Source organism: Erythrolamprus reginae, chromosome 10 (genome assembly GCF_031021105.1).
Source record: "Erythrolamprus reginae isolate rEryReg1 chromosome 10, rEryReg1.hap1, whole genome shotgun sequence".
Classification (NCBI taxonomy): domain Eukaryota; kingdom Metazoa; phylum Chordata; class Lepidosauria; order Squamata; family Dipsadidae; genus Erythrolamprus; species Erythrolamprus reginae.
Window position 1 is genome coordinate 8,075,502 of NC_091959.1, and position 22,960 is coordinate 8,098,461.

Sequence of the window (22,960 nt, forward strand, 5' to 3'; positions counted from 1 at the left end):
ATCTTCAAGTTGCCATGGTTGGGAAACACTGGTTTACAGAGTAAGCCTATTGCCCCCAACAATCTGGGTCCTCATTTTACCGACCTCGGAAGGAAGGAAACCTTGAGCCTACTGAGATTCGATCTGCCAAACTGATGGCAGCTGGTGATCAGCAGAAGTAGTTGCACTCTAACCACTGCACCACCTGACAAGTGTCAGGACACACATCTTATAATGGAGCACATTTTAGGGACTATTTACAATCGCGGCGGAGAGTTGGGGAGAGCGAAATGTTTACTTCCTGCTAGGAGGTGGGGGTAACAGAAAATAGTTAAGCAATGGTTTAGCCAAAATTGCGTCTTGGTTTAAAAAAAGATAAAATATGTAAACACTTATCTCCTTAAATAGAAAGGGAGCATGGATCTTCAGCGTTAATTCAAGCTGGAACGAACGTTTACAAAAAAATGAGACATTTATAAAACCTCGTGTTGCTAAACGATACTGCATTCCCGCAATCCTAGCACATCACTCGTCCTCTATTTAAACGTCTGATCCTAAGCACACCTCTCGCTTCACCTCCTTTTTTTTACCCTTAGAAACGGTTATTCGCATATCATTAAAGCTACTCACATCAAAAACTGTTTTTTACACATGCAGAGAAATAACACTTAACCAAGAACGGTGGAGGGTGCGAAGGGGCAGCCGTTGCTACTGTACCTGACCGTAGCAATACGGTGACAATACGGTTCTTTCCCCTTGTAAAGATTTCTTTTCGAAGGCTGGGGCAGGGTTAAACACACAGCCATGACTTGATGGCACATGGAATTGGGGGGGGGGGGGGGGGAGAGAACGAAGAGGAATGCACCAACAGCAAGAAAATGAATATATTACAGCATTCCAACAATACTTTCTGGGACTTGAAACGAGAGGTGCCGTAAAAGAGAATAATGCAAAGTTGAGCTAAACTGAGTTAATTTGCTTGGGTTGCCCCTAGTAATGCCCTTCGTTATATATATATATATTTTCCAGAAAACAGTATCTCTTAAAAGCCATTTCACGATGAAACAACCTGGCTTTTTCTCCAAAGCACATACAGTGGTACCTCTACCTGCAAACGCCTCTACTTGCGAACTTTTCTAGATAAGAACCATGTGTTCAAGATTTTTTTTGCCTCTTCTCAAGAATTATTTTCCACTTACAAACCTGAGCCTCCGAAACTGTAACTGGAAAAGGCAGGGAAAAGCCATGGGGCCTCTAAGAATCTCCTGGGAGGAAACAGGGCCGGAAAAGGCAGGGAGAAGCCTCCGTGGGGCCTCTCTAGGAATCTCCTAGGAGGAACCATGGCCGGAAAAGGTGGGGAGAAGCCTCCGTGGGGTCTCTCTAGGAATCTCCTGGGAGGAAACAGGGCCTCCACCCTCCCTGTGGTTTCCCCAATCGCACGCATTATTTGCTTTTACATTGATTCCAATGGGAAAAATTGCTTTTTCTTACAAACTTTGCTACTTAAGAACCTGGTCATGGAACGAATTAAGTTCGTAAGTAGAGGTACCAATGTAATTTGAAAGAGATGCTGGATAAATTAACGGGGACATGATGTAAGCAGTTGTTTTACCCTGTTATCTATAAAGTGGGCAGCTCGTTTACTTTAGAGGGGGAGCGATCAAAGTTGAGAAGAGATAAATATGCAATGACAGGGTGTGGCTTTGTTTTGTTTTTAACCTGGATAAAATTCAGGACGATGGAGACAGAATACTTTCTAATCGCCTCTTTTTGTTTTTTTCCTGGGATGTGGTGGGGAGAAAGAAAGTTGTAGGTCTTAGAACTAGATGTGGGTGAAGCTAGACTAGAATTCCATAGAGTCTTCGAGAGTTTTTTCTTTTCTCTACAGGCTGCCGTAGATACGCTTAATCACATCCGCCTCTTCTTTATCCAGGATGCCCTTGTCCACGTAAACATCGGCTTGCTGGTCTATGAAATCCCGCAGTTTGGAAAGGTCGTAATCTGAAAAAGAGAAGGATTACGGGGGTGAACTTCCTTCTCTGAGCTTCTGGGTTGAGTTTTGTTACCAGGCTAGGCTACATGTCTGTCTGTCTGTCTGTCTGTCTGTCTGTCTGTCTGTCTGTCTGTCTGTCTGTCTGTCTCTCTCTCTCTCTCTCTCTCTCTCTCTCTCTGGCCCCCACCCTCCTTGTCTTTCGCAAATTACTCAAGACCCACCTTTATCACCAGGCATGGGGGAGTTAAGATATTCCTTCCCCCTAGGCCATTACAAATTATGCATGGTATGTTTGTGTGTATGTTTGTTTTTTATAATAAGGGTTTTTAGTTGTTTTATTAATTGGATTGTTACATGTTGTTGTTATCATTGTTGTTAGCCGCCCCGAGTCTGCGGAGAGGGGCGGCATACAAATCCAATAAATAATAATAATAATAATAATAATAATAATAATAATAATAATAATATCTATCTATCATCTATCTATCTATTTATCATCTATCTACGGAGAGGGGCGGCATACAGATCTAATAATAAATAAATCATCTATCTATCATCTATCTACATATCTGTCTGTCTATGATCTCTATCTAACTATCTATCTATCTATCTATCTATCATCTATCTACTATCTATCTACGGAGAGGGGCGGCATACAAATCTAATAATAAATAAATCATCTAACTATCATCTATCTACATATCTGTCTACGATGTATCTATCTATCTATCTATCTATCTATCTATCTATCTATCTATCTATCTATCTATCTATCTATCTATCTATCTATCTACATCTATCTCCGAGTCTTGGATTGTTACATGTTGTTGTTATCATTGTTAGCTGCCCTGAGTCTGCGGAGAGGGGCGGCATACAAATCTAATAAATAATAATAATAATAATAATAATAATAATAATAATAATAATCTGTCTCTGTCTATGATCTATCATAACAACAACAACAACAAAGTTGGAAGGGACCTTGGAGGTCTTCTAGTCCAACCCCCTGCTTTGGCAGGAAACCCTACACTACTTCAGACAGATGGTTCTCCAACATCTGCTTAAAAACTTCCAGTGTTGGAGCATTCACAACTTCTGGAGGCAAGCTGTTCCACTGATTAACCGTTCTGACTGTCGGGAAATTTCTCCTTAGTTCTAAGTTGCTTCTCTCCTTGTTTAGTTTCCACCCATTGCTTCTTGTTCTACTCTCAGGTGCTGTCTGTCTGTCTTTAAATCAGTTTCCCTCTAGAACAAACTTCCAATATTATTGGACTTAAAAGCTGCAATTATATATTAGAATATTCTAATCTACGTTCCAAAGGAGAAGCAAGGTCTGGGCAATTACCTCTCATTTAACCATTTACAAGTACTCCCCAATAATCACAGAATTTCCATCATAAGACATAGTTGTTAATGGGGGAGGGGACTGATTTTATGACAGTCATAATGTGAAGCCACTGCAATAGTTCACCTAGGGAATCACCTAGTTGTTAAGGGGACCATGCAGTTGTTAAGCAAATCCATTATTTCAAACGGACATTTTTGACATGCTGCGTATTATGAATTGGATGGATGCATTTAATGGCCCTGAGCTCATTCCTAAGCAAAGCCTATTATCAATTGCTGATAAATTCTGTAGAAAATGTAACAGAACCAATATCACTTCCCATCTATACCCATCTATATCTTCCATGCCTGTATATACACCCATCCCTATGTCTTTCCATATACAGTGTTCCCTCGATTTTCGCGGGGGATGCATTCCGAGACCGCCCGCGAAAGTCGAACTTCCGCGAAGTAGAGAGGCGGAAGTAAATACACTAGTTTTGGCTATGAACAGTGTCACAAGCCATCCCGTAAGACTTTAAACCCCTAAATTACAATTTTCCATTCCCTTAGCAACCATTTAGATTATTACTCACCATGTTTATTTATTAAAGTTTATTTTAATTTTTTTTATTAAAGGCAGACGAAAGTTTGGCGATGACATATGACATCATTGGGCAGGAAAAACCGTGGTATAGCAGAAAAAAACTAAAGTATTTTTTAATTAATATTTTTGAAAAACCGCGGTATAGGCTTTTCGCGATGTTCGAACCCGCGAAAATCGAGGGAACACTATTCCATCTTCTCAAGTCTACGTGGTCAATCTTTTTATTTAGCAGGATTCAAAAATATATTCTCAGGATCGGTCCTGTCCATATCACAATCCACTTATCAAATCTTACCATCTTTCTTTCCTTGTGTGTTGTGTTTCTTCAGCCACTCTATATTCTTTCGGATGGCTTCCAAATAGGCATCTGCTTTTCCTTCGAGGGTAACAAGAAAAAAAAGATGAATTAAATACTAGGAGTTAAAGTATTCTTCAGGGAAGAAATCTGGTCTATTGTAGAGAGAATATATCTATCTATTCATCCAGGTTATGGCTATCTCAAAACTTCTCATGCAAAACGCTTTCCGAGTCAAAAAGCTAGAATTATGCCAGGACTTGATCGAAACATTTGAATATGTGAAAGGGTTAAATAAGGTTCAGGAGGGAAGTTTTTTTAATAGGAAAGTGAAGCCGAGAAAGGCCCTGTTCATTCTAAATAAAGCCCTACATGGCATCAGACCAGGTTACACTGGGGGGGGGGGCTCTCTTGATTCAGCTCCCCCCAGAGATTACTTGCGGGACCGCCTCCTGCCGCATGAATCTCAGCGACCGGTTAGGTCCCACAGAGTCGGCCTTCTCCAGGTCCCGTCAACTAGACAATATCGCTTGGCGGGGCCTAGGGCTAGAGCCTTCTCTGTGGGGGCCTCAGACCTCTGGAATCAGCTCGCCCCGGAGATTTGCACTGCCCCTACCCTCCTTGCCTTCCACAAGAGTCTTAAGACTCATTTATGCCACCAGGCTTGGGGCGATTAGATCTTAGCCCCTGCCCCAAAATGATTGTATGGTTGTTGTATGAATGGGTGTGATTGATTTTAATATAACTGGGGATTTTAGATTTTAGTCTATGTAATTTTAATTATTATTATTGCCACAGACATATGGGCATATAAACAACTTTGGATGCTGTAAGGGTGGTGCCAAAACTAGAGTCACACAAACAGATTTTGATATTGGTTTGCTGTTTCGATTGCTATTTAAATCGGCATATGGATTTAACTTATTGTAACCTACTGTTTCTGTTATATGTTAAGCCGCCCCGAATCCTTGGAGAGAGGTGACATATAAATCCAATTATTTATTTATTTATTTATTTATTTATTTATTTATTTATTTATTTATTTATTTATTTATTTATTTATTTATTTATTTATTTATTTATTTATTTATTTATTTATTTATTTATTTATTTATTTATTTATTTATTTATTTATTTATTTATTTATTTATTTGATTTTTATGCCGCCCTTCTCCTTAGACTCAGGGCGGCTTACAACATGTTAGCAATAGCACTTTTGAACAGAGCCAGCCTATTGCCCCCACAATCCGGGTCCTCATTTTACCCACCTGGGAAGGATGGAAGGCTGAGTCAACCTTGAGCCGGTGATGAGATTTGAATCGCTGACCTTCAGATCTACAGTCAGCTTCAGTGGCCTGCAGTACAGCACTCTACCTGCTGTGCCACCCCGGCTTCTTTTAATGATAAGGTTGACCATATTTGGCAATCAACCACGCAATGAACTATGTTAGATAAAGGGTTTGGAAGGAATAAGGACCCCTTGTGGCGCAGTGAATACATTGCAGTATTGCAGGCGAATTCTGCCGACTGCCAACAGTTTGATCCTGACCAGCTCAAGGTTGACTCAGCCTTCCATCCTTCTGAGGTCGATAAAACGACCCAGATAGTTGGGGGCAAACGTGCTAACTCTGTAACCTACTTAGTGAGGGCTGCAAAGCACTATAAATCTGCCTATAAGTCTAAGTGCTATTGCTAACTTACATACACAAATGGTACTATACACCAACACAACTTTCACACTTCCAGAGGAAAGGGATTGTTGGCATTGTTGCCAAAAGAAAGGAATCTTTATGCATATGTTCTGGGAGTGTGTTGAAGTTCAGAAATTTTGGAAGGAAGTGCAGAATGAAATAAATAAAATGTTAAATATTAAGTGGATAATTACAAAAGAAATAGCGATATTAGTTAAACAAAGAGAACTAAGAGATTTTAAAGAAATAAAAACTGCAGCATTGGAAAGTGCTCAAGCGGTAGTGGTATTGGGTTGGAAAGAGTCTAAAAAATGGACATTACAGAACTGGTACTGGTACATGGTGGATCACATTCATTTTGAAATCATGGAAATAAGATTAAACAATTTTGACGAAAATAAATTGGAGAAGCTGATGGTACGATGGAATAAGGTGAAAGATTTATATGCTGAGTAGAATTTGTGCGAAAATGTGAAAAATAAACTCCAATCACTCTTTCAATAGTAAACAAATGCAAAGTAGAGCTAAGGAAATAAAAGAATATAAATTAGTAAATATTTGAACCCCCCCGCAATTGGTGGTGGTGGGATTGTCAGTCGGGTGATGGGCACATGCACTGTGCACCGTTTTATGTTTGTTTTATGTTAATTTCAATGTGCAAAACCAATAAAAATATATATTTTTTAAAAAAACCTTACATACACATTCATAGAAACATAGAAGTCTGACGGCAGAAAAAGACCTCATGATCCATCTAGTCTGCCCTTATACTATTTCCTGCATTTTATCTTACAATGGATCTATGTTTATCCCAGGCATGTTTAAATTCAGTTCCTGTGGATTTACCAACCACGTCTGCTGGAAGTTTGTTCCAAGGATCTACTACTCTTTCAGTAAAATAATATTTTCTCATGTTGCCTTTGATCTTTCCCCCAACTAACTTCAGATTGTGTCCCCTTGTTCTTGTGTTCACTTTCCTATTAAAAACACTTCCCTCCTGGACCTTATTTAACCCTTTAACATATTTAAATGTTTCAATCATGCCCCCCCTTTCCCTTCTGTCCTCCAGACTCTACAGATTGAGTTCATGAAGTCTTTCCTGATACGTTTTATGCTTAAGACCTTCCACCATTCTTGTAGCCCGTCTTTGGACCCGTTCAATTTTGTCAATATCTTTTTGTACGTGAGGTCTCCAGAACTGAACACAGTATTCCAAATGGGGTCTCACCAGCGCTCTATATAAGTGGGATCACAATCTCCCTCTTCCTGCTTGTTATACCTCTAGCTATGCAGCCAAGCATCCTACTTGCTTTTCCTACCGCCCGACCACACTGCTCATCCATTTTGAGACTGTCAGAAATCACGACCCCTAAATCCTTCTCTTCTGAAGTTTTTGCTAACGCAGAACTGCCAATGCAATACTCAGATTGAGGATTCCTTTTCCCCAAGTGCATTATTTTACATTTGGAAACATTAAACTGCAGTTTCCATTGCTTTGACCATTCAATTACTTACCTTTGGGTTCTTGGTCGTTTCCCTCGTTTTCTTCCTCGGATTTTGTGGAATCTTTCAGGACTTCGAATTCTTTTTCCATTTCGGCTGTGCCTGTTTTTGTGCTGTCGGTTTCCTCGGTGCTCTTGTCTAGATGGATCACAAGCAGAAATTTTTTTACATCGTCTCAACCATAGTGCATTCCCATAGACCAGAGGTGAGTTCCACCCAGTTTGGACCAGTTCTATAGAACTGGTAGTAACTTGGTGATCTCGGTCACTGGAATCCGCAGTGACCCAGGCCTGCCACACCTCCAAGCTGGTTATCTTGGCGGCGCTATTATTATTATTATTATTATTATTATTATTATTATTATTATTTATTTATTTATTATTTATTATTTAGATTTGTATGCCGCCCCTCTCCGCAGACTCGGGGCGGCTAACAACAACGATAAAAACAGCATGTACAATCCAATTAATAAAACAACTAAAAACCCTTATTATAGAAACCAAACATACACACAAACATACCATGCATAACTTGAAATGGCCTAGGGGGAAGGAATATCTTAACTCCCCCATGCCTGGTGATAAAGGTGGGTCTTGAGTAATTTGCGAAAGACAAGGAGGGTGGGGGCCGTTCTAATCTCTGGGGGGAGTTGATTCCAGTGGCCTGGGGCCGCCACAGAGAAGGCTCTTCCCCCGGGGCCCGCCAAACGACATTATTTGGTCGACGGGACCTGGAGAAGGCCAACTCTGTGGGACCTTATCGGCCGCTGGGATTCGTTCGGTAGAAGGCGGTTCCGGATGTATTCTGGCCCAATGCCATGTAGGGCTTTAAAGGTCATAACCAACACTTTGAATTGTGACCGGAAACCGATCGGCAGCCAGTGCAGGCCGCGGAGTGTTGCAGAAACGTGTGCGTATCTAGGGAGCTCCACGATGGCTCTCGCGGCCGCATTCTGCACGATCTGAAGTTTCCAAACGCTTTTCAAAGGTAGCCCCATGTAGAGAGCGTTGCAGTAATCGAACCTCGAGGTGATGAGGCCATGAGCGACTGTGAGCAATGACTCCCTGTCCAAATAGGTAGCATCATGTTGAATTTTTAAAAAGTTTTTATTGATTTTTAATTCTAAGACAAGACAAAAACACTTGCAAAAACACATAACATAAAAAAGGAGCCCAAGCTACTCTTTACTTTTCAGAAGTCTAAGCAATTTAGATACGAGTCTTGCAGATCATATTTTAAAAAGGTAATAAAAAGAAATAATGAAAGGAAGGAAAAAGTATAGACAATCACGAATTGTTATTTACAAAGGTTCGCATAGTTTTGTACCATTTGATATGCGTTACAATATTTACAATAGCATTCCTTTCTCCAGCCACTCATAGAACGTATACCAAATTATGTAATAGTCAGATTCTTCTTGTGCCTGTTGGATTTTTTAATAGGATTGCGCTTGCGCAGAGGAGCACTTCCGGGAAGTGACATGCGCAAAACATGCATTTCCATAGAACCCACCCTTGCCACATATAAGCAACTTTGGATGCTGTAAGGGTTGTGGCAAAACTAGAGTCACACAAACAAATTTCTAAATAGGTTTGCTGTTTTAATTGCTATTTAAATCGATTCAAACAACCGCCAATCCCAGCGACCAGTTATGTCCCACAAAGTGGGTCTTCTCCGGATCCCGTCAACTAAACAATGTCGCTTGGCGGGACCCAGGGGAAGAGCCTTCTCTGTGGCGGCCCCGGCCCTCTGGAACCAACTCCCCCCAGAGATTAGAATTGCTCCCACCCTCCTTGCCTTTCATGAGCTTCTTAAAACCCACCTGTGCCGCCAGGCATGGGGGAACTGAGATATTCTTTCCCCCTAGGCCTTTACAATTTTATGCATGGTATGTCTGTATGTATGTTTGGTTTTCCAATAAGGGTTTTTAACTGTTTTAATATTGGATTGTCATATGCTGTTTTACTACTGTTGTTAGCCGCCCCGAGTCTACGGAGAGGGGCGGCCCACAAATCCAATCCAATCCAATCAAATCCAATCAAATTATAATTCAGCAAAGTCCACAGGAAAAAGTAACTAGAAAAATGATGTAATACACATTAATCACAAAATTATACCTGATAGCTTGTTCTGGGAACTGGATTTTTCAAGTTTCTTTCTTGTCTGCAGGGCGATCATGGCATCTAGATTTTCTGGAAGGCAGAAAAACAAAAACAAAAAATCTCATTCTCAGAAATTTTGGGCTACCGGTATCTGCATTCTTAAATTCGGCATCCATCAAAGAGTAGTAGATCCTTGGAACAAAGGATCCATCAAAGAGTAGTAGATCCTTGGAACAAACCTCCATAGAAGATGTGGCAACTGAATTTAAACATGCCTGGGATAAACATATATTCATCCTAAAATAAAATACAGGAAATAGTATAAGGGCAGACTAGATGGACCAGGAGGTCTTTTTCTGCTGTCAATCTTTTATGTTTCTATATGTATATGTATGTGTGTATATGTATATATATACATATGTGATTCGACACAAAAATATGTAACCCTTCCCTGGTGCAGAGCTGAAGGGATTGGATACTGTAGCCTAGAGGATAATTCTCTGCCTTACAAGGCAAAGGTTGCAGGTTCAAGTCCAAGTGGGTATGGCTAGCTGATGAGGCCAAAATAAGGCCGAAATAGATCTATCCTAGTCTCCCTTAATTTTCAAATTCAGCAAAAAAAAAACATGTACATATACATATATATATATAGGGCAAAACCCGAACTCAGAACAATCTACATACATATACCCGTGAAAATCTACGAAAATATATATATATACATACACACACGTGTGTATATGTGTATGTGTGTATATGTGTATATATGTGTGTATACATATATGTCTGTGTGTATATGTATATGTGTATGTATGTATGTATGTATTTATGTATGTATGTATGCCATTTGTGGTCAACTTTTAAGTGCCTAATACACCTTAACTAATTTATCCAATAAATGTGGCAACCTTGTTTATTCCTTTCCCTAATAGTATCAAACTGAATATAGACCTCACAGCTTATGGATTGTAATTTTAGCAGTATTGACAATGCATAATTGATAGACTGGATTTTATCATGGAGTTTACCTGTTATTTATCATTTTATCCTACAACCTTTGATTGTGTATTTATTTCTTTTGGTCTATGATTGTAATAATAAATTTGATTTGATTTGACAAACTGGAAAGGAAGGGGGTGAGGGGAATATAGAAACTGAAAAAAAAGAGGGGGGGATGCAAGAATCTTGGCTATTTACAGTCAAAATGATATTAGTAGGTATCTTGTAGCTGCAGTTTGTGTGCCCGGTATTGGCTTTCAATTAATCTAATGTGGTGAGTCATTAGATGTCGCTCCCCAGGACAGTAGCTAAGCAACAGTTGTCCTAGTTGAGCTTGTAGAAGATCAAATGTCATTGCTAGGATGGTTGCCTTGGCAACTTTTAAAAAACAAACCGAATAAGAAACTGAACTCATGGACCTTTCATCTACCAAGCCTTTTTTTTCTTAATGTGAGTTCTGGAGACCTCACCTACAAAAAGATATTGATAAAAGTGAACGGGCTACAAGAATGGTGGAAGGTCTTAAGCATAAAACTTATCAGGAATGACTTCATGAACTCCATCTGTCTAGTCTGGAGGACAGAAGGGAAAGGGGGACACACGATCGAAGCATTTAAATAGGTTCAAGGGTTAAATACAATTGAAGGAGTCCAGAAATACTTCACAAGACGAGTCCTCCATTCCTCCTCACGCAACAAATGACCTTACTCCTCCAGACTTCAATTACTATGTTTAGAAAATTTACAGCTGCGCCGCCTCCGAACTGATTTAACTGTTGTTCATAAAATCATACATCACAATGTACTCCCTGTTAATGACTACTTCACCTTTAACAACAACACAAGAGCATGCGACAGTTATAAACTAAATGTAAATCGCTTCAGACTAGACTGCAGAAAATACAGCAATAGAGTGGTCAACGCCTGGAATTCACTACCGGACTCTGCGGTTTCTTCCCCCAATCCCAAAATCTTCAACCTTACATTATCTACAATAGACCTCTTCCCTTTTCTAAGAGGTCTGTAAGGGGCGTGCATAAGTGCACCTTCGTGCCTACCGCTCCTGTCCTAATATCTTTTTTATCTTTTCTATCTCTACTTTATACTTATATTATGCTAAACATACAATACAATACTATATTTGTATGACAAATAAATAAATAAATAAAATAAGGTTCAGGAGGAAAATGTTTTTAATAGGAAAGTGAACCCAAGAACAAGGGGGCACGATCTGAGGTCAGTTGGGGGAAAGACCAGAAGCAACGTGAGAAAATATTAGTAGCAGATGCTTGGAATTCTTCCCTGAATGGCAGCTATTAAAAGGGGAAAGAAAAAAGAGAGTCTTATTTATCTCTGGTCAGAAACAGCCCATTCCTTCCAAGTAAATGGATCCAAAGAAAGAAGTTTAAATCTGTAATATGGTAAATGATTTAGCTTTACTAAATAAATGGTCAAAGCAATGGAAACTGCAGTTTAATGTTTCCAAATGTAAAATAATGCACTTGGGGAAAAGGAATCCTCAGTCTGAGTATTGTATTGGCAGCTCTGTGTTAGCAAAAACTTCAGAAGAGAAGGATTTAGGGGGAGTGATTTCCGACAGTCTCAAAATGGGTGAAAAGTAGCAATAGGGAAACAAGTAGAATGCTTGGCTGCATAGCTAGAAGTATAACAAGCAGGAAGAGGGAGATTGTGATCCCGCCGTATAGAGCGCTGGTGAGACCACATTTGGAATACTGTGTTCAGTTCTGGAGACCTCACCTACAAAAAGATATTGACAAAATTGAACGGGTCCAAAGACCGGTGGAAGGTCTTAAGCATAAAACGTATCAGGAAAGACTTAATGAACTCAATCTGTATAGTCTGGAGGACAGAAGGGAAAGGGGGGACATGATAGAAACGTTTAAATATGTTAAAGGGTTAAATAAGGTTCAGGAGGGAAGTGTTTTTAATAGGAAAGTGAACGCAAGAACAAGGGAACACAATCTGAAGTTAGTTGGGGGAAAGATCAAAAGCAACATGAGAAAATATTATTTTACTGAAAGAGTAGTAGATCCTTGGAACAAACTTCCAGCAGACGTGGTTGATAAATCCACAGTAACTGAATTTAAACATGGCTGGGATAAACATAGATCCATCCTAAGATAAAATACAAAAAATAGTATAAGGGCAGACTAGATGGATCATGAGGTCTTTTTCTGCTGTCAGTCTTCTATGTTTCTATGTTTCTTGCTCACTTGTCTGTAGTTTATAACTAAACTGGAGTTTAGCCATCCACACAGGGAAAAATATCCCTCACCCCACCATAAAGATCTACCTATCCAAGGATGAATTATTGTAATTACGATGAAGGTAAGAAGTCTATTCTCTTGACTCATCCCTCATCTACATAATTTGGCAACGCGGGAATATTTACAGAATTATTTATTGCTATTATTTATTATTGTGTTTCTTTGTCACGTGACTTCTTACCGCACACCGCAGCATACACAATCCCCCAAGACGATTATAAACAACTGAACAATCACGAGCAATAAACATTATATGACACTTGAAAGGCTAGATAGCAACATCCGATACCCTCCCTGCAAAACCTCTATCCCGGAGCCAATTTTTTAAAAATTTCTTTACAGAAACTAATTAGAGAGGTGACGATTCTTATGCATGAGAACAAGTTGTTCCGGAAGAGGTGCGAATTAAAGTATGCTAGAGTCCAGACATCGAAGCATGCATAAACGAATTATTACGATGGTTAGATAGGGGCAGACAGGAGTGGCTTTAAAACAACAGCTGTTTATTTGGCAACTATTCACAACCCAGCAAAGGCTCTGTCTGACAGACCGCCATTTTATAGGAAGTTAACGGGGCTCGGCAAAATTGGCTCTTCTATGACTTGTGGACTTCAACTCCCAGAATTCCTGAGCCAATCATGCTAGCTCAGGAAATCTGTTGCATGCTCTTGGGTTGTTGCGGTTGAAGCTGAAGTAGTCATTGACCGGTAGGACATTGCAGCATATGATCTTGTGGGCAATACTCAAATCATGTTTTAGACGCCGTAGTTCTAGGCTTTCTAGGCCCAGGATTGTTAGTCTATTTTCGTAGGGTATTCTGTTTCGAGTGGAGGAGTGAAGGGCTCTTCTGGTGAAATATCTTTGGACGTTTTCAAGGGTGTTGATGTCTGAGATGTGGTATGGGTTCCAGACAGATGAGCAGTAGTCTAGGATGGGTCTGGCAAAAGTTTTGTAGGCTCTTGTGAGTAGAGTGGGGTTGCCTGAGCAGAAGCTGCGTAGGATCAGGTTAACAACTCTAGAGGCTTTTTTGGCGATATTGTTGCAGTGGGCTTTGGCACTTAGGTCATTCGATATTAGTATTATTATGTTGGCAAAGAAGTTATTGAATCCAGCTGAATCATTCGTCTGTATGCGCTACAGTTTTTCCTTTGCAACGAACTTTAATCATCTTTGATTCGGAACTCTGTAATCCTCGCAACCATCTCCATGGACCAAAGGAGAAAGATTGGGTTTCGGAAGGGAATAGAGAGGACAAGGATGGCGAAAATAGAATGGGCGACTCCCTCTTTTCGGCGTTGGCCGCTCCTCATCTTTATTTCAACTTTGCCCGCCAACTGGCATATGGCTCTCCACGTTATCCTCGAGGGTACGTAGGAGGCAAGATTTGCTCGCCTTGGTAAAGAAGACGAAAACACGGGGGAAGACAAGATACCGAGTAGTAGCATCTGTTTGTGTCCCTCCTCATCAAAACATGTCCAAACTCGCTTGCAGAAAGGCGCAAGGATGTGGTGGCTGAGTCACAAGTGTCGGAGGAAGGTGTGAATGTGGAGTTTCAGGCAGACAGTGCGAAGGCAAATGACATTCCGCCCATGGACTCCTGGTGGAAGATGGTTAACTCAAGCATCCTTACTGTTTTAATGGCTTACTACTAATCCGCTATCGTTGCAGCCAGAAATAAATATACCCACTGTGCAAAGTTGAAAGGAAGCAACTCTGCAAGAAAGAAGTTTTGGACCCTGGTGAGAGAATTTCATAATTTCCACCAAGAGTTTTCCTACCCTGTAATGTGGAGATCTTATTTATTTATTTATTTTATTTATTTATTTATTCTTTGTCCAATATACAATACATATGGAAGAGAATAGACATTAAGTAATATATATGACGATAGAAAGTAAAAAGAAGAGAAGTAGATGGGAGGGAGAGAGTATATATGATATAAGAGATAAGGAGAGAATATACGGTATATGATATATATATTATATATATATTATATATATATATATATAGATAGATAGATAGATAGATAGATAGATAGATAGATAGATAGATAGATAGATAGATAGATAAGGAGAGAATATATATGACATATGAGATAAGGAAAGACAATTGGACGGGACGATAGGCACATCAGTGCACTTATACACGCCCCTTACTGGCCTCTTAGGAACCTGGAGAGGTCAATCGTGGAGAGTCTAAGGGAGAAGTGTTGGGGGTTGGGAGTTGACACTATTGAGTCCGGTAATGAGTTCCACACTTCGACAACTCGATTGTTAAAGTCATATTTTTTACAGTCAAGTTTGGAGCGGTTAATATTAAGTTTGAATCTTAAAGAATAATTGGGAATATTCATGTACTAGACTTACAATCCTAGGTTTAGAACATTGTTTCTCAACCTTGGCAACTTGAATATATTTGGACTTCAACTCCCAGAATTCCCCAGCCAGCGAATGCTGGCTGGGGAATTCTGGGAGTTGAAGTCCAGATATCTTCAAGTTGCCAAGGTTGGGAAACACTGGTTTAGAAAGCTTAGAAATATGTCGTCTTAGACATGACCTAAGCATAGCCCATAAAACCATCTGCTATGACTGCTTCAATGACTACTTCAGCTTCAACCACAACAATACACGAGCACACAACAGATGGAAACTTAAAGTAAACCGCTCTAAACTCGACTGCAGGAAATACGACTTCGGTAACCGAGTAGTTGATGCATGGAACTCACTACCGGACTCTGTAGTATCATCACCTAACCCCCAAAACTTTACCCTTAGATTATCCACGGTTGACCTCTCCCGATTCCTAAGAGGTCAGTAAGGGGCGTGCATAAGTGCACCAATGTGCCTTCCGTCCCCTGTCCTAATGTTTTCCTTTTACTAGTATCATGTAAAAAATATGACTTTAACAATCGAGTTGTCGAAGCGTGGAACTCATTACCGGACTCAATAGTGTCAACCCCTAACCCCCAACACTTCTCCCTTAGACTCTCCACGATTGACCTCTCCAGGTTCCTAAGAGGTCAGTAAGGGGCGTAAATAAGTGCACTAGTGTGCCTTTCGTCCCCTGTCCAATTGTCTTTCATTTATCTCATATATCATATATTTTTTCTTCCTTTCATATATCTTCTATTTTCACTTTTATCCTTATATATATTACTTCATGTTTATTTTCTTCCTATGTATTTGTGTATTGGACAAATGAATAAATAAAAATAAATAAATGTATACAAATATTATTATATCTTTGTATACTACCAATACATACTTGATTAAACAAACAAACAAACAAATATTCTTAACCTTTTTTTAACCAGACATTTCCACTTTTCTCTGCATGCTGTTATTTGCCCCATATACACACCCTGCTCATGCACACAATAGACCCAATTCACAAACATGGCTGCAGAAATCTTTGAAACAATTCAGGCTGTTCTTTTTTGCCCTCCTGCAGCTAAAATAATTGCAGCATATATCGTGGGATGAAATCTCAAGAGGAGATTTGCCCTCGCAGCATCTTCTGAGAAAGTAGTACAAAGAGTACAGGGTTCTTTTGTTTCTCCAAGCCTTTCTTGCATTCGGCTGCTGAGACACTCCAAATTGAGCTCAGTGATACTAATATCGAATGACCTAAGTGCCAAAGCCCACTGCAACAATATCGCCAAAAAAGCTTCTAGAGTTGTTAACCTGATCCTACGCAGCTACTGCTCAGGCAATCTCACACTACTCACAAGAGCCTACAAAACTTTTGCCAGACCCATCCTAGACTACTGCTCATCTGTCTGGAACCCATACCACATCTCTGACATCAACACCCTTGAAAATGTCCAAAGATATTTCACCAGAAGAGCCCTTCACTCCTCCACTCAAAACAGAATATCCTACAAAAATAGACTAACAATCCTGGGCCTAGAAAGCCTAGAACTATGGCGCCTAACACACGATTTGAGTATTGCCCACAAGATCATATGCTGCAACGTCCTACCGGTCAATGACTACTTCAGCTTCAACCGCAACAACACAAGAGCACGCAACAGATTCAAACTTAATACGAACCGCTCCAAACCTGACTGTAAAAAATATGATTTCAACAATTGAGTTATCGAAGCGTGGAACTCATTACCGGACTCAATTGTGTCAACCCCTAACCCCCAACACTTCTCCCTTAGACTCTCCACGATTGACCTCTCCAGGTTCCTAAGAGGCCAGTAAGGGGCGTACATAAGTACACTGGTGTGCCTTTCGTCCCCTGTCCAATTGTCTTTCCTTTCTTTCACCTATCATATATATTCTCTTCCTTTCATATATCCTCTCCTCTAAGTTCACTTTTACCCTCATATATATATTACCACATGTCTATTTATTTATTTATTTATTTATTTATTAATTAATTAATTAATTAATTAATTATTTGGATTTGTATGCCGCCCCTCTCCAAAGACTCGGGGCGGCTCACAACAAGTGAAAAACAATCCAATACATAATCCAATTAATTAAAATATTTAAAAATTTAAAAAACCCCATATACTAACATACACACACACAAGCATACCATGTATAAATTCAACGTGCCCAGGGGGAGATGTTTAGTTTCCCCATGCCTGACGGCAAAGGTGGGTTTTGAGGAGTTTACGGAAGGCAGGAAGAGTAGGGGCAGTTCTGATCTCCGGGGGGAGTTGGTTCCAGAGAGTCGGTGCCGCCACAGAGAAGGCTCTCCCCCTGGGGCCCGCCAACCGACATTGTTTAGTTGACGGGACCCGGAGGAGGCCCACTCTGTGGGACCTAATCGGTCGCTGGGATTCGTGCGGCAGAAGGCGGTCTCGGAGATATTCTGGTCCAATGCCATGAAGGGCTTTAAAGGTCATAACCAACACTTTGAATTGTGACCGGAAACTGATCGGCAGCCAGTGCAGACTGCGGAGTGATGGTGAAACATGGGCATACCTGGGTAAGCCCATGACCGCTCTCGCAGCTGCATTCTGCACGATCTGAAGTTTCCGAACACTTTTCTTCCTATGTATTTGTGTATTGGACAAATGAATGAATAAATAAATAAAAAATATTGTTTTCTTCATCTGCGTCAAAATGCATGAATGCCTTTATTTGGATATTGAAAAAGCAACATTGGGATATTCAATATTACCCACACTTCAAAAAATACCGCTTAGTCGTAAAAATACTTTCAGTGGAAAAAGCGCCGTATAAATAAATAAACCATGATTCCAAATGAAAAAAAAATCAAAAAAACAAAGTGAATTTCAGAATCAGTTGATTCCGGCCAATGCTATTTTATTGAATGGGCTTGAATGCGAAGTCCTTCACTGCTCATCCAGAGACCTAGTAACATCAGTTATCAAGTCAAATGTCAAACCTCCCTCTCTCCCTTTCCCACTCCACCAATCTAGCACAAAATGCAAAAAATAAAAGCAAACAAAAGTGACTTCGTGCCAGGAGGGTTTGCAAAATAAAAAATAAATAAAAGCAAACAAAAGTGACTTTGCAAAAGTGGTTTGCAAAATTAAAAAAAATAAAAGCAAACAAAAGTGACTTCGTGCCAGGAGGGTTTGCAAATCCCTCTCCAGCTTTGCACAGATACCGCTTTTAAACTTCCTGCCTTTGCAAACCATCATGCAAGAAACTATAAACAACCACCACCACAACAAAAATGACTGGGCTAGTAAATGATTTATTGTTTGGCATCCATAATTTAAGCTGCAGCCTTCACCGTTCAAAGCAAACAGGGATATTTTAAGGCAGCTGCTTCTAAATCCGGCCATGATTTCATAAGTACTCATTGGATGTGGTTTCAAACGAAGACATCCGTGGGTTTTGTTGCAGATCTGAGATGGTTATAGAAACATAGAAACATAGAAGATTGACGGCAGAAAAAGACCTGGTGGTCCATCTAGTCTACCCTTATACTATTTCCTATATTTTATCTTAGGATGGATAGATGCTTATCCTAGGCACGTTTAAATTCAGTTCCTGTGGATTTACCAACCACGTCTGCTGGACGTTTGTTCCAAGCATCTACTACGTTGCTTCTGATCTTTCCTCCAACTAACCTCAGACTGTGCCCTCTTGTTGTGTTCACTTTCCTATTAAAAACACTTCCCACTTCCCTTTGGTTATAGTTGAATGGTATTTTTTTAGGTGTGGTCTAACTAAGGCTTTATAGTGTATTGACACAAACCAACACTAATACCACACTAAAACTTTATACAGTGGTACCTCTAACTGAGAACGTCTCTACTTACAAATTTTTCTAGATAAGAACCAGGTGTTCAATGGTTTTTTTGCCTCTTCTCAAGAACCATTTTCCACTTACAAACCCAAGCCTTCGAAACTGTAATCGGAAAAGGCAGGGAGAAGCCTCCGTGGGGCCTCTCTAGGAATCTCCTGGGAGGAAACAGTGCCAGAAAAGGCAGGGAGAAGCCTCCATGGGGCCTCTCTAGGATTATCCTGGGAGGAAACAGTGCCAGAAAAGGCGGGGAAAAGCCTCCGTGGGGCCTCTCTAGGAATCTCCTGGGAGGAAACAGGGCTGTATAAGGTGGGGAGAAGCCTCCGTGGGGCCTCTCTAGGAATCTCCTGGGAGGAAACAGGGCCAGAAAAGGCGGGGAGAAGCTTCTGTGGGGCCTCTCTAGGAATCTTCTGGGAGGAAACAGGGCCAGAAAAGGCGGGGAGAAGCCTCCGTGGGGCCTCTCTAGGAATCTCCTGGAAGGAAACAGTGCCAGAAAAGATGGGGAGAAGCCTCCATGGGCCTCTCTAGGAATCTCCTGGGAGGAAACAGGGCCTCCACCCTCCTTGTGGTTTCCCCTATCGCACACATTATTTACTTTTACGTTGATTCCAATGGGAAAAATTGCTTCTTCTTACAAACTTTTCTACTTAAGAACCTGGTCACGCAACAACTTCAGTTTGTAAGTAGAGGTACCATTGCAGTGTGGTATTAGCGTTGGTTTGTGTCTTGGCCTCCAAGACATGCAGACAATGTTCTTCACCAGCATCACCTCTTCCCTATTTAATGGCGATATTCAGCTTATCGTTCCATCGTTTCTTAAGGCTCCAGAAGTGCTTTGAAGGTCGAAAAACACAGGGTTGCTTCTCGGTGGAGATGCTAAATATAGTGCAACGGAGAAACCGTCGAGAAGGGGGCTTTCTGCTCCAGTTGCCCGGCTTTTATGACAAAAGATAATGTTGCCTGTGGAGCAATTTCTATCAAGTAGGGCGGAAGCGGACCGCAAACAGCAATTGTCATTTCCTGGGGGTTGGTTCACACTCTGGTGGCACAGCATGGGGCTGATTTTCCTTTGCTGTTTGTGTCACAGCAGTGGTTGAAGAGATGTTTCTCGGGGATGTTAAATGTCAAAAAACATAAGTCACCAGAAGGTTTTTTGTCATTTAGTGGAGGAATCCTGGTGACTGGTAATTAAGAAACACCGATTTGAAAGAGGTTATGTCTCCTATAGGCTTCAAGAGTTGTAAACCTAATCCTACGTAGCTTCTGCTCTGGCAATCTCACACTGCTTACCAGAGCTCACAAAACTTTTGCCAGACCCATCCTTGCATACAGATCATCCGTTTGGAACCCATATCGCATCTCAGACATCAACACCCTCAAAAATGTCCAAAGATACTTCACCAGAAGAGCCCTTCACTCCTCCACTCGAAACAGAATCCCCTACGAGACTAGACTTTCAATCCTGGGCCTAGAAAGCCTAGAACTAAGACGCCTTAAACAAGATCTAAGTATTGCCCACAAGATCATATGCTGCAACGTCCTGCCTGTCGGCGACTACTTCAGCTTCAACCACAACAACACAAGAGCACACAACAGATTTTAAACTTAATATTAACCGCTCCAAACTTGACTGTAAAAAATATGACTTCAGTAACCGAGTTGTCGAAGCGTGGAACTCATTACCGGACTCCATAGTGTCATCCCCAAACCCCCAACACTTTACCCTTAGATTATCTACGGGTTTTGCTTCCGATGGAATCTGCCGACGAAGCCTCCTCTGACCAAGGAAGCGTGAGTGACAGGGAAGAGGGGACTTTGGCAGACAGCCCAGGAGGAGATCAATCATCTGTATCATCCCTGGATTCTGAACAAGAATTAATGACACATCCGCGCATGCGTAGAGTGATGCATAGGAGACAACAACTGAAGGATTATTACAAGAGAAAATGAGGCCACCTGTGGTTGGGTGTAATTAGTGCTACAGATAAAAGTGCAACCTGGTGTTTTAGCCTCATGGCAGTTTATCTGATTCATTGTTTCGTCAAGATCGTGGTTTTTGTGCTGTTCAAGATTGTGTGTGGACTCTCTGGACTTTAGAATTGGACTCAATTTCCCAGTTATTGGGTGAGCAATTGGATTGAATTTCACCTGTGCTTTGTGTGTACCAGAAAATCCCTTTGACATTTAAAAAGGGAGCTTTTTCTGTTTTTCTCTTTATAAAACTTTTGGGTTTTCCTTTTATCGTGTGGTGTGTGTCTTCCTGGACTAATTACCCTGTAATTACGAGCGGTTGAAACACGCCGGCAGAACAGACCATATGCCACCATTTGGGTTCTTTTACCCTCTCTGCATAGGCAAAACATTCTGAGCTCAACCATTTTTCAACACATTTTTAAAGCCTCCAAGACAAGGTGAAGAATTGAACTGTGTGACTATTTCTAAGGAGAAATCACCTCAAATTGGGATGTATCCCAGCGATCAGTTAGGTCCCACAGAGTTGGCCTTCTCCGGGTCCTGTCGACTAAACAATGTTGTTTGGCGGGACCCAGGGGAAGAGCCTTCTCTGTGGCGGCCCCGACCCTCTGGAACCAACTCCCCCCAGATATCAGAGTTGCCCCCACCCTCCTTGCCTTTCGTAAGCTCCTTGAAACCCACCTCTGTCATCAGGCATGGGGGAACTGAGATATTCCCTTCCCCCTAGGCTTATAAAATTTATGCATGGTATGTCTGTATGTATGATTGGTTTCTTAAATTGGGGTTTTTCACATTACTTTTAATATTCGATTTGTTCATATTGTCTTTTTACTGTTGTTAGCCGCCCCGAGTCTACGGAGAGGGGCGGCATACAAATCAAATCAAATCAAGAAAGAAAGGAAGGAAGGAAGGAAGGAAGGAAGGAAGGAAGAAAGGAAGAAAGAATACTGCAGGTAGTCCTGCAGATTAAAATGCTCACCTTGGTAAAATTCACGAGAGAAATAAGAGTTACAAAAATTACTCCTGTGCTCTTACCTAGATACGAAACCCCTTCCTCAGGGGTGATGGTTCCGTATTTAACCATCATCTTGACAAAATCTATTAGAGTTTTCATGATCGTAATCAGGGTTTCCTTTTCTTTCACTTCTTTCTCTGCGTGAAGAGTAAACAGATTCATGGTCTCTTGCAAATGAGGGTATTGTGATTGATTAACTTAAAAGCAAATATTCTTTTCTATTGATCTGCACATTTTAAATAGCATTTAGCAATAGAATTTTAGAACTTATATACCGTTTCACAGTGCTTCACAGCCCTCTCTAAGCAATTTACAGAGAGTAAGCATATTGCCACCAACAAACTGGGTCCTCGTTTTACCGGCCTTGGAAGGATCAGTTTCCGGTCACAATTCAAAGTGTTGGTTATGACCTATAAAGCCCTTCATGGCACCGGACCAGATTACCTCAGGGACCGCCTTCTGCTGCCCGAATCCCAGCGACCAGTTAGGTCCCACAGAGTTGGCCTTCTCCAGGTCCCGTCAACTAAACAGTGCCGATTGGCGGGACCCAGGGGAAGAGCCTTCTCTGTGGCAGCCCCGGCCCTCTGGAACCAACTCCCCCCAGAAATTAGAATTGCCCCCACCCTCCTTGCCTTTCGTAAGCTCCTTAAAACCCACCTCTGCCGCCAGGCATGGGGGAACTGAAATACACTTTCCCCTAGGCCTTTACAATTTTATGCATGGTATGTCTGTATGTATGATTGGTTTTTATATAATGGGTTTTTAACTGTTTTTAGTATTGGATTTTGTTATATACTGTTTTATTGCTGTTGTTAGCCGCCCTGAGTCTGCATACAAATCCAATAAATAAAAATAAATAATAATAAAAGATTGAAGGCTGAGTCAGCCTTGAGCCTACTGAGATTCGATCTGCCAAACTTCTGGCAGCCGGTGATCAGCAGAAGTAGCTTGC

At 40.9% G+C, this 22,960-nt stretch overlaps 1 protein-coding gene across 2 annotated transcripts in view; it reads right to left on the minus strand.

Moving 5' to 3' along the window:
- Positions 1 to 1,598: 1,598 nt before the first annotated feature.
- The window catches only part of SCG3 (secretogranin III), a 36,992-nt gene continuing 15,630 nt past the window's right edge, over positions 1,599 to 22,960 (minus strand). For both annotated transcript variants that reach the window (XM_070763465.1, XM_070763464.1), the window contains exons 8-12: positions 22,029 to 22,145; positions 9,512 to 9,586; positions 7,407 to 7,532; positions 4,201 to 4,281; positions 1,599 to 1,980 (exon numbers count right to left, since the gene is read on the minus strand). In XM_070763465.1, coding sequence (XP_070619566.1) covers positions 1,862 to 1,980; positions 4,201 to 4,281; positions 7,407 to 7,532; positions 9,512 to 9,586; positions 22,029 to 22,145 — 518 coding nt within the window. In that variant the 3' untranslated portion in view covers positions 1,599 to 1,861. The remainder of the gene's footprint in view (positions 1,981 to 4,200; positions 4,282 to 7,406; positions 7,533 to 9,511; positions 9,587 to 22,028; positions 22,146 to 22,960) is intronic.